The sequence below is a fragment of the Leucopleurus acutus genome, assembly GCF_964270905.1.
Source record: "Leucopleurus acutus genome assembly, chromosome: 12".
Lineage (NCBI taxonomy): Eukaryota > Metazoa > Chordata > Mammalia > Artiodactyla > Delphinidae > Leucopleurus > Leucopleurus acutus.
The window spans coordinates 25,685,477-25,702,062 of record NC_139154.1 but is presented as its reverse complement, the minus strand read 5'-3'; the positions used below and the strand labels follow the sequence as shown (position 1 = coordinate 25,702,062).

Sequence of the window (16,586 nt, the reverse complement as noted above, 5' to 3'; positions counted from 1 at the left end):
AGGTCGCGCTTCTCCGCTGGCCCCGCCCCCGCGTCTCCAAGGCCGCGGCCCGGCGGCGCTTCCGCTTCCGCCTCGGGAGGTGGCTCCCCGCGCGCTCCGCCTCGCCCCCGGGCCGGCCCGCGAGGGGGCGTGGCGCGGCGTGTCGGGCCCGTGGGCGGGGCCCGGCGCGCCACTGGGGCAGTGGGGGCCCCGGCCCCTCCTGGGAGGGTCGGGCACTGTCGGGCCGCGCGCGCTCAGGCGGCCGCCCTAGTCTCCTGTCCCGTCACCTGCCCCCTTAGCTGTCCCATCTCCTGTTCCCTCTCCTGTCCCTCACCTGTGCTTCAGCTGTCCCTCACCTGTCTTATCTCCTGTCCTTCTCCTGTGCCCTCAGGTGTCCCTTCAGCCCCCCTCAGTGTCCCCAGACGCCCTTGCCTCGGAACGGACGCGTGGCTGTGCCCTGCGGCTGCAGGTGGCCGAGGGGACGAGGCGCAGCTGTTCCTGAGGCGAGTGGGTGACCGCAGAGCAGGAGCGCCGTCCCGCCTGGCAGCCTGGACACCGGCCCTCCTCCTGGACGGTGAGTAGTCCCGGCGCCCAGCCCCGCTCCGGGTGGACGGGCGGGTTGGGGACCTGTGCTGACACACCTGCCTTTCGTGGCCGGTAGCTCTTTCTTGGAGCGGGACTGAGGAAACAGGCCCGAGTGTGGGGACGCTGGCCGGGGGAGGGAGGCGGCCTGGGGACGGTGGGGACGGGCGGCGCCAGGATGGTCGGAGCAAAAACGTGCTGCCGCAGCCGGTGCCTCCCCTCCGCTCCGTGAGCCACCAGCCTGGCACTGGCTGTCACTTGTCACTTGCAACGCCCTGACGCAGGTCGTGGGATGAAGTTCGCCAGCTTGGGGAAAGGATCGTCCTGCAGTGAGCTGGCTTCGGAAAATGCCCGTAAATCTGGACACTGGGCGGGGTTGTAAAATGAGTGACTTTCCTCGGGACTAGAAAAACAGCCTCAGACGGCTTTTTAGAAAAATCACGAGTAATTCCTAAAAGCCACCAAAGTTCTCAATGTTTACGTGGCAGTGAATACCGTTAAGGAGGAGTGACTAAATGCGTTGGCAAGTAGTGTTGGTGAAACTCGAGACTTTGAGCACCTTTTGGAGAAAAAGAGGACTTTCTGTTGTCCCCTCTCCATCTAGTCCATTGCCTTGTATATATATTCATGCATTGCACTGCATGCAGACTTAACTGAATCTAGGAATTAATTGATACAGAAACCGATCAGCAGGACAGAACCTAAGATCACTGGTCATTTTCTTCTGGGTTTTGAGGAAACTTAGAACTAAGAGTACAGGGCTTTTGTTGTATCTATTAACATCAAGGACGTTATAGCATTTTATTTTCCCTTCCAGTATGAGATCCAGGCTAGAGTCAGGTTTTGCATTTAATTGTCACATCTCTTTAGGTTTCTTTAATCTGGAACATTTCCACAGTCTTTCTTTGTCTTTTATAAAATGGACATTTTGGCCAAACTTTGGACATTTTTGACATTTTATAAAACAAAACCAAAAAAACCCCCAAACAACTGAACTCATAGATACAGAGAAGAGATTGGTGTGGCAGAGGCAGGGTGTGGGAGTGGGCAAGATGGGTGAAGGGGGTCGAAAAGTACAAACTCTGATTTATGAAGCAAATAAGTCTGGGGGATGTTGTGCACAGCATGGTGATTACAGTTAATAAGACTCTACTGTATACTTGAAAGTTGCTGAGAGAGTCGATCTTAAAAGTTCTCATCACAAGGAAAAAATGATGGATATTTACTAGACTTATTGTGATGATCATTTCGCAATACATACAAATATGAAATCATTATATTGTACACCTGAAACTAACGTTATATGTCAATTATAGCTCAATAGAAAAAGGAATAAGAGGGCTTCCCTGGGGGCGCAGTGGTTGAGAGTCCGCCTGCCGATGCAGGGGACGCGGGTGCGTGCCCCGGTCCGGGAAGATCCCACATGCCGCGGAGCGGCTGGGCCCGTGAGCCATGGCCGCTGAGCCTGCGCGTCCGTAGCCTGTGCTCCACGATGGGAGAGGCCACAGCGGTGAGAGGCCCACGTACCGCAAAAAAAAAAAAAAAAAAAAAGGAATAAGAAATTTGGCATTTTTGAAGTCCTCCCCACCTTTTATTTTTTCAATTAACGTACAGTAATATTATCTTTTCTTTTGGCATACAGTTCTTTGAATTTTAATACATGTACAGACTCTTGTAATCACTGGCATAATCAGTCCACAGAATAGTTTCATTACCCTCACCCTACCCCATCGTGGCTGACACGCCTCCCACCCTAATCTCTGACAACCGTCATCTGTTCTTCATCACTATCACTTTGTCATTCATGAATGTCATATAAATGGAAACAAACCTTTTGCGACAGGTTTCTTTTCCTCAGCAAAATGCCTTTGAGATTCGTTCAGGTTGTCTCATTTGTCAATGATTTGTTCCCTTTCATCACTAACTGATACTCATTGTACGGATGTGCCGTTGTTTATCCATTCACCAACTGCAGGACATTTGGGTTCGTTTCGAGTTTTGGGGTAATTATGAATAGAGCCACTATAAACATTCACGTCCAGAGTTTTGTGTGGACATAAGTTTTTATTTCTCTAGGGTACAGACCTAGGAGGGGAAATCGCTGGGCTCTGTGCTAAGTATGTTTAACTTTTTAAGGAACTGCCAACTGTTCATCCTGATCATTACCCGGCAAGTGGCAGAGGGCATCTTTCTGGGGATAGCCACATTTAGTGACCACCTGCCTTGGTAAGGTGTGCAGACCAGGATGTGAGGGAAGCAGTCAAACCCTTTTTGAGTTGATTTTTCCAGAGGCCATCTCAATGCTTAACAATATCAAATGTCTGCGGAAGGCAGGGAGCACGGGAGCTCCATTGAACACCCCCCGGTCAGCCATTGTCGAGCTGCGGTTTTGGTAAAAGGCATGCTATGTTCAGGTTGCAAGCTCCACAAAACCAAACACATGACAAATTCTAGTTTCAGGGGCTGCAGCAGTGTGACTGCAGTTGGCTGACTTGACTGAAACAGCAGCACCAAAACCTGAAAAAGTGTCACCGGTGATGAGGCTCCACCAATAAAACGCCTGGGAGGGGTCGGAGGTCAGTCTGTCAGGAGAGACCAGAGCAGCTCTGGGCAGGAGTCACCAGTCCGGAACCCAGTGGCAGCCTCTGCAGAGACGGAGCCCTTCACTTTGTGCCTTTTCTGTGACGGTGGCTGCGTTGTCACGTCTGATGTGATGGTGGATCCAGGCAGCAGGATGGTAGCAGCCAGGGCAGCGCGTGCTCAACTAGCAGTTTAGTTCTAGCGTGTCCCATCAGAGAAGGGTCCTTTCTGTGGACATCCACATGAGGACCCCGGAAAGTGCAGTCAGCAGTCATCATTTGTTTCCACAGTTCACGGCCCCAGGGGGGTGTCTTTAACGCTACTCTAGTTTTCATAATGGCAGACCTGGTAGCTAGGCCACTGGCAAAGCCCAGGAGTCAGTAAGCACAGAGCACGGTTCTTCAAGGCAGGCATTGGCCAGAGCCCTGAGAGGGGCCTGGATTCTGGCCTCTGGGTGGAGGGGCCGTGTCCGCTTTTGGTGATGCAGGGCTGGCACTGCAGTCCAGTGGAAATCAGTGAGCTTTCGCTTAGTCAAAGCAGGCGTTCAGCATTTAGGGGCGTCTGTGAATTGAGGGCTCCAGTGAGCCGTGCAGTGACTCACCTGGCTCAGCGGGGGGCAAAGCTTTCCCTGGAGAGATAGCTGCTGCTTTCTCAGGTAGGGCCCAGATGCCTGCGTGGCCAGGCCGCCGCTCTGGAATCCACCGTTTGCACTTGACAGGAAAGGTTTTGTGGGTCGAGCCACCCCAAAATGGGAGTATCAGGCTGGAGGTTCACGAGGCCTCCCTGGGTCGGTCACCCAGTTTTGACAGGGGCTCCTGAGAAGCTGATGGCTGCTCTTCAGGGGGGACGCAGCGGGCAACAGTCCCGGAAGGCACTGAGTGCAAACCCCCAGGGTCACTTGCAGGTGGGGCTCCTCCCTTCCCCAGAGGCTCTGTCAGCGGTCATCAGTCACAGAGACTTCTGGCTCAAGCTCTTGCTGGGGGTGCAGAGCCACCAGAGTAGCTAGCGTGCCGCAGCTTGCCGGACACCTTCAGGTGAAGCCTGTCGTTCTGCACGACACTCAAATGGGACCAGTTTATGGGCTAGCCAACGTAAAGGACCAAGAAGAATGCCCCCAGTACCCCTAGTAAGGCTTTTGGCCTCTATGGTGGTGATGGTGGGGGTAGGGCAGAGAGCAAGCAGTCTGGAGCCATAGTTCCAGGAGCTTTACTTGTTGTCAGGCCCCAGTCTTTCACTGGGGAGGCTGCCTGTTAGGAGGGTGTGGTGAGTCCCCTTCAGGGCCATTGAAATGGGGGCTTCTAACCTGCCAGCTGAGAGCCGTCATCTCTGTCGGGGTGCTCTGGATGTAAGACGCATCGCCACAAAATCCCCTGGCCCTACACACACACACGCATACACCGTTGTGGCCTCTCCCGTTGCAGAGCACAGTCTCTGGACGCGCAGGCTCAGCGGCCATGGCTCACGGGCCTAGCCGCTCCGCAGCACGTGGTATCCTCCTGGACCAGGGCACGAACTCGTGTCCCCTGCATCGGCAGGCGGACTCTCAACCACTGCGCCACCAGGGAAGCCCACGGGGTTTCTTTAGTTGTGGTGAGTGGGGGCTACTCTTCCTTGCCGTGCGCGGGCTTCTCATTGCGGTGGCTTCTCTCGCTGCGGAGCATGGGCTCTAGGCACACGGGCTTCAGTAGTTCTGGCACATGGGCTTAGTTGCTTCACGGCATGTGGGATCTTCCCGGACCAGGGCTCGAACCCGTGTTACCTGCATTGGCAGGCGGATTCTTAACCACTGCGCCACCAGGGAAGCCCTATTTTTATTTTTTTAAATTGCAGTTGACATACAATATTATATTAGTATTCAAGTGTTCAACATAGTGATTTCACATTTATATTCATTAAGGATTGATCACCACAATAAGTCAGGTAACCATCTGTTACCATATAAAATTATTGCAGTGCTATTGACTATATTCCCTACGCTGTATATTACATTCTGTACCTGTGAGTCAGTTTCTGTTTTGTTTTGTTTGTTTGTTTTGTTTTTTAGATTCCACATGTAAGTATAATGATATGGTATTTGTCTTTGATTATTTCACTTAGCGTAAAATCCTCTAGGTCCATCCGTGTTGTCACAAATGACAAGGTTGCATTTTTTATGCCTGAGTAATATTCCATTGTGTATATGTACCACCTCTCATTTATCCATTCATCTATCAATGGACATTTAGGTTGTTTCCATGTCTTGGCTGTTGTAAATGTGCTGCTGTGAACATTGGGGTGTGTGGATCTTTCCAAATTTTAAATAATTTAAATAGCTACATGCAGCTAGTAGCTAACACAGCACAGCTATAGATGATAGCTGTTCCAGGGACTACTTAGAATGTAAAAAGCTGGCTTTTTAGATTTCCTTAACTGATACAGTATTTCAGTTACTTATTTTTGAGCATATTGTTTGCCATTTGGTTTGCAGTGAAGTATCTAGCAATGTCCCTATCTTGGAGAAAAAATAAAAAAATGAAAATTTAAATATGCACAAAAGAGACAATGTAGACATCCAAGAGATAGCATGATATACTTTAATCTTAATCACAGAAGAATTATGCTAAGTGTAAAGGACTGCAGAAGAGCAGCAACCCTTCAGGTTGCAGTATCTGTAGGAAGATGGGAGACCTGTGCTGGTTATTGGACTTGTTGTCTATGTTTTGGATGGGTAGGAAGGAAGGAAAGGAAATGTCAGGAGGAGGCGGGTGAAAGTGAAACTATCGTCTGGGAACCTGTGAGATGCGCTCAGGCCCAGCGCGGGCACTCGTCGCTGAGGCAAGGAGGGTGACTGGCAGAATGAAATCCAGCTGGAAGGTGGTTTGGAAGGTCAGTCAACTGTGTCATATGGTTGTAGCTGCCTTTGAATTGATGGCTAAAAAGCTTGGGATTTATCTTCTAGGCAGCAAACATTCAGAATCATTGAAGGATTCTGAGCTAAAGAGAAATATAATGAGTCTTGTTGTGGGAACACAAGCTTGGCTGATGTATGATGAACAGAGAAACGAGTTAGGTAGCTTATAGGCAAGAGGGAGAGGCTTCTGAACCAGGGGGATGGCTGTAGAGATGAGACTTCCTGGAAGTAAAACCGACGGATGTTGCTGATGGATTAGAGCAGGATTGCAGAGGCGCTGGAGGGAGGGAGGTTAAGGTGGGAGGCCGGGATGGATTGCGGCGCGGCTGGGCTGGGGGGGGCGGGCCCCATTAAATGTAGAGGCTGCGGTGAGAGGCTGGGGTGGGTGCTCTGGAGTGACTTAGAAACAGAGTCACCTGATGGTTACTTGGCTACCAAGAAATTGCTAGAAGTAACTGTTTACACATTTTAGTGCTGCATTTAAAAATTGGCTTGAACTTAATCTGTAAATTTTAGTGTGTTTTTGTGTGATGACCGAAGCATTTTTAATACGTTAACAAGCGCATGATCTGTGGAAAATTGACATATGATGATAATTAGCAATGACGCCATGGTTTCCACGCTGCCACCCTGCCCACCCTCCACTTTGCCCTGACCTCTGATAGCCCTGTCACTTTTTTGAGGGTGAACAAAAGCAAACACAAGGAGCACTAGTGTGACCGCCTGAATCCAGTGTCACGTGGTCGGGGTAATCAGCTTTCACACTGATGGACTCTGGTTCTTTTTCTTCCTTACAAGAATCGGATGTGGGAAGTTAGAGTGGTGTCAGCCATCTTCCTCTTGTGATCTTCATCAAATCTCTCGTTCTGGGCCACAGTGAAGTGATTCTTCCAATCTCCCACAGCCCCTGAAACAGACGTGGGGTGGTGGGTGTCAGTACCGTGGGGGGATTTGGATTTCTCTGTTCTCCCGTTTCTGTGTGAGGATTTCTACTCCCCGTCAGGGAGGGACAGAGTCGGGCAAACATTTCTCTGGCTGGCCTGGCAGTGTCTCCTCTTGGAAGGGGGAGGAATCGCCCGTCTGGCTTGTGGGTCGGGAGGTGACACGGCCGCGTGAACAGCAGGTCTGAGGAGCTCTCTTGCCCTTCCCTCCTGCCCGTCGCAGCACGCTCGGTGCTTGTGCCTGTGGCTGGCGTCCTGCAGGTAGAAGGGCCTGCTTCTTGAAGGACTCAACGTGCGGTTTTGAGAAAGGAGGGAAGAGAAAGAAGATCCCCCTCCAGTTCTCCACGTGCAATCCCTGTTACCTTTCCCAGACTGCTTTTTCTACATAGTACTTACTGGCAACTATTATCCTGAGTTTTCGTGTGTTTTGGTCACTGCTGTGGACATTGCCCAGAACAGTGTCTGGCACATGGTAGCCACTCCAGTCGGTAAGTATGTTGGAGTGAATGGACCTCTCCGAGAGCTTAGAGCCCTCTGGAAAGTGGATTCTTTGCTCCATCTGACTTAATTCTGTATGTTTTCACCTTATCAGCCAGAACTCCAGAAGGAAGGTGAGGATAAAGGGTTGGACTTAGACACCAAACCTCACTCTCCAGTTGTGGCTGAACACTGATTTCATTTCATCTGTGGTTTCGTAAATTATTTTTTCCCAGAACCATTTATTATTGATCTTATTTTTCTTATCTATCGAAAAGAAACTCCCCAAAGACTCTGAAATATTGGACAATTCCTTTAAGATTATGGTGAAAAGGAAACATAAAAACCTTTTCTCATGAATGGAGAAATAGAGTGGTTCATGAATGGAGCTGGAATCGACGTGTAGTTTGCCATCGGGTTCTGCTTCATGACGTCAAATGAACTGTAATGGACAATTGTATCCAGAACTTTATCATCTAGGCTCTTTCCAATAAATTCTGCCAGCTTCAGAATTTCATGCTTTGGGTTCTATGATCAGAGTCAAAAGAAAAGACTTGATATAAGATAATTTATATCAATAAATAATAGTTTCAAAAGACTGTTGGAATGAATTAATGCTAGTAATCAGTAACATGTCATGAATTAAAATTTTAAAAAATTGTGTCTCACAAGTGCTCAGCTTTTCAGATGTGACTCACTTTGATGTGGTGACTGTATCAACTGGAGTCATTACGCTCTTCTTGTTCTAACATGGAAGCGTCAACTGAGCGTGTTGGTGAGACACTCACCACACAGTGACATGCAATGCATGGGGCGCGTGCCACAGAGGGATGTGTCCAGAATTAGGCCCAAATGTCCTGCTCTAGCCCGTCCAGCTAAATGCCCCACGGGGACAGCCACTGGACTGATGCTGCGAGCAGGTGTTGCAGCAGCGTTGGGGACCTGGCACAGAGGCCCGTCTCCTGCTTCTCATGTGGACAGAAGTGGCCCCAGACTTTCCCAGTGGTGCCGGTGAGGGGGGCACGAGGGTGGGAGGGACTTCTTTGCACCCAAGAGGCCCCGTGGCAGTAGCTGCAGTGCCCAGCTGGTCCGGGTGCTTCGGTGTCTCTGAGAAGGTTTCAGCCCCATTGTCGCCACTGTTTCCTCCTCAGAGGGACGCAGCCCAGGGGCGCTGTGGTGTGGGAAGGCCCCTGTATCCAGGAGGAGTGGTGCGTTGCCGGTGGGAGCGTTTATCTCCGCCACTGTGTCTCCTGCTTTAAAATGGGCTCCCGCTTTGAAGCTTGGATGTCAAAAGTGCTTAATTTAGTTGGCCTCACACAGACTAGGAATCAGCAAGAGTGCTGAGAACTGTGCGCTCTGAGTGACCACAGGCAGGTGACAGCCCAGAGCATGATCGCAGAAACATGTAAGAGGGCGCTGGGGACCCTGAGGTTAGACTGCCTATTTCGGTGAAGTCTCCTCCTGGCATTCATAATGCATTAGGATCTACCCCAGGGATCTATACACCGTTCCCAGGAACACATCCTCCTTTGGCACTGCTATGACGATATGTGGGCAAGCGTCACCTACATGGACTTTCCCTGGTCTTAGCTTAGTAGCATCTGATATCATGGCCCCTGTTTGTCACATCCAGTCATAAAAGAGCAAACCCTTCCTTATAACCCCTGCCATAATATTCCTTAGTTGAGTGTCTATATCTGGAATCCTGTGACGAGACAACTCTCTGAACTGCAGCAGTGCATATATGTATATGTGACCGGAGTCTCCTTTTGTATGCCCTCCTGTTGTTTAGTTTTTCGGTGCTCTCTTGTGGTGTCTCCACACTTTTGTACCAAGCAAACACAAGGGAGAGAATTTTATACTGATACCTCTATGGGTTGTCCTGCTAGCCCTGGAATCATGGTTCTGAGAATCCTAGAAATGTAATCCTAGAAACTTACCTATTTAAAAAAACCATACAGAACAGATCAGTGTTTGCCAGAGGTGGGAGGTGAAGTGGGTGAAGGGGGTCAAAATGTTCAAAATTCCAGCTGTAAGATAAATAAGTCCCAGGATGTAGTGTACATCATGGTGACTGTAACTAATCACACTGTGTTGTATAATTAATAACGTTGTATCGTACAGTATAATAACACTGTGCCGAGAATAGATCTTAAAAGTTCTCACCACAAGAAAGAAAATTTTTGTCACTGTGTGTGGTGACAGATGTTGACTGATTATGGAGATAATTTCTCAGTACATACAAATATCAAATCACTATCCTATACACCTGAAACGAATATAATGTTACTTGTCAGTTGTATCTCAATAAAAAACGTAGAAAAATGATGCTGTATTTTTCACTCTTCAGATATTTTGTAGACACAACTGGATAAAGGCCAGTAGTGATGGAACCTAAGAGAAATGCAGCTAAACTAATGTGCACAGGAATCCCCGATTAATCTTTTAAAACTGCACGTCTGACTTAGCAGGCCTGGCTAAGAGAGGGCATGGGCTCTGAGAGGCATGGCTCTGAGAGGCCCTGAGAGGCCATGGGCTCTGAGAGGCCATGCAGCTGTCTGAGATGTACCTTTTGAGAACCAGGCTTTCTGTTATAAATTCTAGAACAGGGCTCTGAGAGGCCATGCAGCTGTCTGTGATGTACCTTTTGAGAACCAGGCTTGGGCTGGGCTCTGAGAGGCCATGCAGCTCTGAGAGGCCATGCAGCTGTCTGTGATGTACCTTTTGAGAACCAGGCTTTCTGTTATAAATTCTAGAACAGAGACTGTAATTCTGTGTAGATCCCTGTATTCAGTGGAGTCACAGAAAGGACTGGGTAGATGACCATTTACAATATAGTCTCATGACACCACCGCATTTAGTCGTTATAACAGCTCTTGGAGTGCATATTACTATCTCCTTTCTGCATGTAAGGAAACTAAATTCCTAGATGCTCAGCATCTTCACAAAGAATAATTGCCAGTAGGCAGTAAAGCCAGAACTGGGATTCAGGAATTTTGTCTCTAAACCATTAGTGTTTCCCACTGCGCCATAATTTCTTAAACTGTTTCTTGAAACTATGACGTTCCTCAAGTACTAATAAAAAAACCCCAAAATATGCTAGATTTGTTTTCCCTTCTAAACGGAATTTAAAAGTCTACATACAAGGAGAAAAAAGGGCATCCCTCATTTTGCCATCCTCTGCCTATAAGGAAAAGGTGTCCCAGAGCCCAGAGCTCCAGGAAGCTCAGGTGAGACTGTGTGATACAGAAACTCATGACGTCCCAGGTGTTCTTTGACGCGTGGACAGCTGCAGCCGGTGAAATGTAGCGTCTTCTGTGCCCTGTTTCAATCTGTGAGTCCCTGATGGGGTCCGCACGTTATGACTGAAATATTTTCCGGCAGAGGGGAACACGTGAGGCGGCCCTGCTCCTTACCCTCTTCATGTCCTCGTAGAAGAGGTAGAGGATGCGGTGCTGGTCCTTGGCATCCCACCATCCCTTCACGTGCTCGTACCAGGAGCCCCAACACACTGCAGGACGGGATCAGAAATAGGGCAGTGAGTCGCGGAAACCCAGCTGACAAGCACCCACCTGGGAGGAGAGTCCTGAAGAGGGGAGAAGGTCACGCTGGTGATTCCCTCACGGTAAAGAAGGCAGAGCCCCTGCTGTTCTAAGGAAATGATGACTTCTCTGTAGAGTATTTGAGGATTTTGAGAAAGGATGGGAACAAAGCTGAGTTCTCTCACCGTCCCCAGCCAGAAAACTCTCAAAGTACTCTTCCCAGGTTCCTGGAGCAGGAAGCCCTTTATTCATCCTGTGGAAGTGGTAATAAGACACCATGCTGTCCTTGGGGTTTCTTGCTACGTAGATCATCTGGGAGTAGAGGGAGGGAGGGAAGAAGCAAAACCAGGATTAGACCAACAGTTATGTTAGGGTGGGTATATTCCATACAGATGAATCTTTCCGATGCTGCATTCCTGTGATTTGGCTTTTGTGGGAGGTGGAAAGCATTCATATCAATTTGCATATTGATGATGTGACAAGGTGGACTCGTCTTTTTTTTTTTTAACAAGCGAAGTGTTTTAAGAGGAAATGGATTGAGGACCAGTCTGAGGTCCTTCTAAGGGGTCAACTCTGAATTCCTTTGGCTCTTTACCTTACAGTTTTTCTCCAGGAAGGATGGTGGCAGCAAGTGGATGGGAAGGTGCGTCTTCAGGATCCGTGGTGAGGGCATTGCATTAGCTTGTTCCAAGCCTGTAAAATTAATTTTCAATGACTTCCCATTATTTTTCTCTATTTGCTTCAGAATCTTGCTGCTTTATTACTACGTTAGGAACAGTTCCAGGCCGCCTGTAACTCTGTGGATCTCATCTGAGAGAATACTTGTAGCTCACGAATGGGTTTTTTGGGCTAGAGCAGTAGTTTTTGTTTTTGTTTTCGTTTTGCAGTACGCAGGCCTCTCACTGTTGTGGCCTCTCCCATTGCGGAGCACAGGCTCCGGACGCGCAGGCTCAGCGGCCATGGCTTACGGGCCCAGCCACTCCGCAGCATGTTGGTTCCTCCCGGACCGGGGCACGAACCCGCGTCCCCTGCATCGGCAGGCGGACTCCCAACCACTGCGCCACCAGGGAAGCCCGGCTAGAGCAGTTTTTAACCATAACAATAAACCAAATAAAGAAGAACCTAAAAAATTCAAACCCTTCCACTATAAAATTATCTTACCTAGGCTCATCCTTGTGGAGTGAAGTTAATTTCTAATTGGAGAATCAAAACTTAACTTACTTTTGCATAAACAGTAACTTGATTAGAAAATGTCTGGAGTTAGAATGATGGCCCGATGGTGAGAAAGATAGTCACGGAGTCCATCGATGGTTGTTTGAATGCCTAGAATTCTGAGAGGGTTACTGGATAGTAAAAATCCCTGGTGGGTGTCTAGGCCCGGGGTCAGGTGCAGCTGTGCCGTACTCACCAGATTCCATGCCCGGGATTTTCCACTCGATGAAGGGGAATCGCTCGTGAGTAGGTGCCCGCTGGCTTCTGTCAATATCACCCTCGTTTTGTATCAAGTCCACGATCTCCTGCGTCCAGGTTGTTCCTTATTGCCCAGGAAGATGAGGAAGCACAGGCTTTATCTACTGCAGTTCTTAGAATGTGACCAAACACTTGTTAGAGCAGCCGTGTGAACTTTAAAGCCAGCTTTATAATGAAATTCAGAAACCATCCTTCTTTGTTTATATCTTGTGTTATCATAATATGGTATGATATGGATTTTTATACAAAGACTCCAATTTGGAGTGGACATTAGATTCATAAATATATAGTTCTTTTTTTATTCTGTACAACCATTAATTAGGATTGTTATGCTATTGAGTTAGCTGCATAGTTCCTTCGAAAGGCAGAACGAGAGTCCTTCTCACCAGGCTGTGATGTGGAGAGTCATCACGGTGTGGTCTTCAGACTGTTTCCCAAGTGCGTAGCATGGGCTTGCTACGCGGGAGGAGGCTCTTGTTATGTGTTGGCCGAATGAATGAAAGATTAGGGTTTAGTCTCCATTTTCACACTTTCCTTTATTTTACCTGAAAGGCTAAAAAGTGCATTCCCCAGGCTCCTTTGCTGCCGAGATTCTAAATGTCCTGAGATCTGATTTACATTCTGGGATTTGAGGGAAGGAGGTAGAGGTCTGATTGATAGAAGATGTGCAGAGGCCACTCCGCATTTTGCTGCCTGGAACCTCGACCCAGAGGCTGCGCCTTCACTGCCCCCGCTGCCCCCGAGAAGGGCCTCTGTCTCCCAGCTCCGGTCAGCTCCTGCGGGCCGCCCCATCCTGACCAGCGTGGGGCTGCCACCTGACCTTCGGCCTTGGCTGAAGACTACTGACCAGACACCTGACTGAGTCCGTGGCAGGAGGAGGCTGGGAGACTGAGCTCTGAGTCCTGGGTCTGGGCTGATCGACTCTGGTTACGAGACCCTTTCTCATGCTCCCAATTCAGCACTTCTAGGTCTGCCAGGGGGCACAGCTTAGGAAACAAGAGAGCAGCTGCAGTTTACATCCTCGACCAGTTAGCTTCTAATATTTTCTGACACCAACTCTTTCATTACAGGATCCAGGACCAGTATTTCTTTAGCTATTGACTCAAAGGAAGTTCAAGTGTACTCGCTTTGTGTGTTTATTCTGAATTGACAGCCACGGGCTAACGCTGGGGCAGACTCCAGTGCGACTGGAGGTTCAGGGCCAGATCGTCCCCTAGCAGTCAGCGGTTCTGCAGTGTGTTTATCTCACCTCAGTCACAGAGCACTTATTATCCTGCTAAAAAGTTAGGTGTGAACCATTCCATGATCTGAGCTTGTTTCTTCCCTCTGATCAGTAGAGCCTTTATTGGCGCACAGGTTTTGAGTGATTGACTAAATATTACCTTAGCTGGCAAGTGCTTCACCTTTTGAGCGTGGTGTTTGCATTGTGCGGTCCTGCTTGCCCCTAACCCATGAAAACCCTGAATGAACCAAATGTTAATGCTCACATATGGCAGGTGGAGAAAAGATGAATGATTAAGCATTGTACTGAAATTATGGTAATAACTTAAGAGTTGTGGGTGAAATTAAGGCAGTGAGATGTGATCCCCACCAGTGGGTACTTTCAGAAATTCACATTCAGAAAATTTTAATTCTGAACAGACTCATGATGAGTAAGATCAGAAAATCAGGGCCGATATGAAACCGATGGACGGGTGAGTCTAAGGCCCCGTCTGCCTGTAGAGCCTTTTGTCAGATTGTTACAGATAAAGGCAAAGGGGGTGGAGCGTGTGTGCATGTGTGTGTGTGTGTGTGTGTGTGCGCGCGCGCACATGTGTGTGAGCATGTAGCAGAAGTTATTGACATGGAGCTTGACTTTGCAGAGAGCAGATGTCAGTGCAATTGGGGTATGAGTTGAATTCTGTATTTTTGGTCTGACTGTAGATATACACAAATAACTGCAGAGAACTCTTTCTCTCTGCTCACCCCCGCATTTTTATGATGCAGTGGCTGAGCTCAAGTTTGTCTTGTTTCTTCAGTGACTTTGTTAAACTGACTATTGAAATAAGAAAGTAGGTTCACAACCTACCACCAGGGAGGGTGGAAATTAAGAGAGTATTTCTGGGACCCTGAGCTGGGAGACTTACAAGCTCAGCATCGCAGAGCCCAAGCCCCTCCTCTTCTCTAGATCAGGCAGGGGTCCCCTGTCTGGCTCTGCTATATGGGCCTGTGCTGGGAACAAGTAAGGCAGCAAGTCTGGCCCCTTTGTTTTGGGCTGTTTGATTCACTCTCTTTCAGGGAAGTAAAAAAACAGGTACATCACAGAAAGAATTAAATTCTTAAGATGTGTAGGTCATTTTAATATTTTTTGTGTGGTTTCAGTTACTGCCTGTGATTTGTCTTGGCAGTATCACTCTGCCCAGTAAACAGCTTTCCACTCAAATCCAGGTCGGTTTCTTTATTTCATTATTATTATTATTATTATTTGTTGCGGCACGTGGGCCTCTCACTGTTGTGGCCTCTCCCGTTGCGGGGCACAGGCTCTGGACGTGCAGGCTCAGCGGCCATGGCTCCCGGGCCCAGCCGCTCCGCGGCATGTGGGATCTTCCTGGACTGGGGCACGAACCCGTGTCCCCTGCATCGGCAGGCGGACTCTCAACCACTGCGCCACCAGGGAAGCCCTCTTTATTTCATTATTGATGCATCTTTCCCGCTTCTCTTCCTAACCCTCCTCTGCGTCTCCCCCACATCCCTCCCGCCTACCTGCTTTCGGGTAGGTGGAAATGAGCAGATCATCAGGCCTGGCTTGGAAGTTCCAGATCTGATCCCAGGTGTCACAGGTGGGCGTGGGCTGCAGAATCCCCTCCACGTAGTCCACAGCCAGGCGCTCCGTGCCGTCATATTTTAAATCCTCCATTTTGTTCAAGGCCAAGAGTGTTGGATATCAGATTTCTGCTCCAGGAAAGTGTTACTCTCAGTCAGCTCAGAGCTGCGTTCTTGGCATCGTACAGACAGGGCAGAGCTCAGACCTCAGGTCCTGCCTTGGGCTGGCAGTCGAGGGGGAGCCCATCCAGGGAGCTGGGACTCGTGTTTAGGACTTTGCACACAGCGCAAAGTCCTCCACAGCCCCAGCGGGGCTCTGATGTAGCCGCCGAGCCCTCGGCTCCTGGCTGCGTTTCAGGGTCCTGTGCACATTCAGCCCTGCTCTTCTGTACCGTTAGCAGGAGTCAGTGCCACCTCACTTGTAGTTCTCCTCTGTGTCCACAAAATAATTCACAGATCTCCATTAACTGTTTCTTCTGGGAATTTTAAGCTAATTAAGAAGTTGCAGGGAATCTGCCCGCGGGATTACAGGTTGCAACTGCAGAATGCCTACGCCGAAAGGCTGGAGGGAAGTTTCTGTGTTGCTAACAATGACAGCCTAGATTGAACCTCCCAGCACAGATGGCCGAAGGGGTCAGCATTGTTATTTTTAAGAGTAAAGTAAACGAGGCTGTAATAGCGAAGGTTTCCTTCCTGTTGTAGGCTGTTCAGTGTCCGTATCAGTCGGTGTCTGTTCACAGCTAATAAAACATGTTTGTCTTACTTGAAGCCAAGTGGATGCAAAAACTTGGGAGCTACAGAACACACACCCTCTGGCTTCCTCCTTCCTGGAGTTCACCTCCCAGCCTCGTGCCACATCCCTGTAAGCCCCTTGTTTTCCTAAAAGCCTCGGTGCTTATTTAGCCTCCTTGTGCCTTTCCTTGGAATCATTCCTGGCTGCAGCGGAGTTTCTTCCCCTCCTATTTCCACCACGACCCTTCTCGGCTGACCACCTCGAAAACAAGACCAGACCTGCCCAGGTCTCCTGTTTCTCCTTGTGATATAATCGAGAACACGTCTGGTCTTTGTCTCCGGTTCCCGATGCCGAGTTTCAAAAGCCTTTTAAGTCCCTGAGTGATTGGAGCCTTTGGTTGTTCACCGTGAGTCCCTTTAGACCACACCTGAGTTGGTGCCAACGAGGTGACACCTGCTGGGCCCATAGACAGTTCCAGGGGAGGGGCCGCCACGGCAGAAGATCAAGCATGTGATCACGGGGTTGGGCCTTTCCATCCCATCCCCCCTCCAGGGAGAGGAGAGGGTCTTGGAGAGTGGGGTCAGCCGTGT

At 49.1% G+C, this 16,586-nt stretch overlaps 1 protein-coding gene across 1 annotated transcript; it reads right to left on the bottom strand.

Annotated features, from left to right (window-relative positions):
* Positions 1-5,570: 5,570 nt before the first annotated feature.
* On the bottom strand, positions 5,571-15,503 carry LOC309969663 (sulfotransferase 1C4-like). Its single transcript, XM_082851517.1, has 7 exons — positions 15,204-15,503; positions 12,400-12,525; positions 11,587-11,684; positions 11,177-11,303; positions 10,866-10,960; positions 7,797-7,977; positions 5,571-6,938 (listed from the first exon to the last, which is right to left on the bottom strand). Exons 1-7 carry the CDS (start codon positions 15,355-15,357, stop codon positions 6,823-6,825), a joined length of 897 nt encoding a protein of 298 aa, XP_082707643.1. The 5' UTR covers positions 15,358-15,503; the 3' UTR covers positions 5,571-6,822.
* Positions 15,504-16,586: the final 1,083 nt, after the last annotated feature.

Bases quoted from the DNA above. Each gene is read 5' to 3' on its own strand.
- LOC309969663 (XM_082851517.1), bottom strand. From the start codon at position 15,357: ATGGAGGATTTAAAATATGACGGCACGGAGCGCCTGGCTGTGGACTAC. The intron at 12,526-15,203 runs GTAGGCGGGAGG...CTGGGCAATAAG, and splicing joins TTCCACCTACCCGAAAGCAG to GAACAACCTGGACGCAGGAG. The intron at 7,978-10,865 runs GTAAGGAGCAGG...CTCTGATCATAG, and splicing joins TCTACGAGGACATGAAGAGG to AACCCAAAGCATGAAATTCT.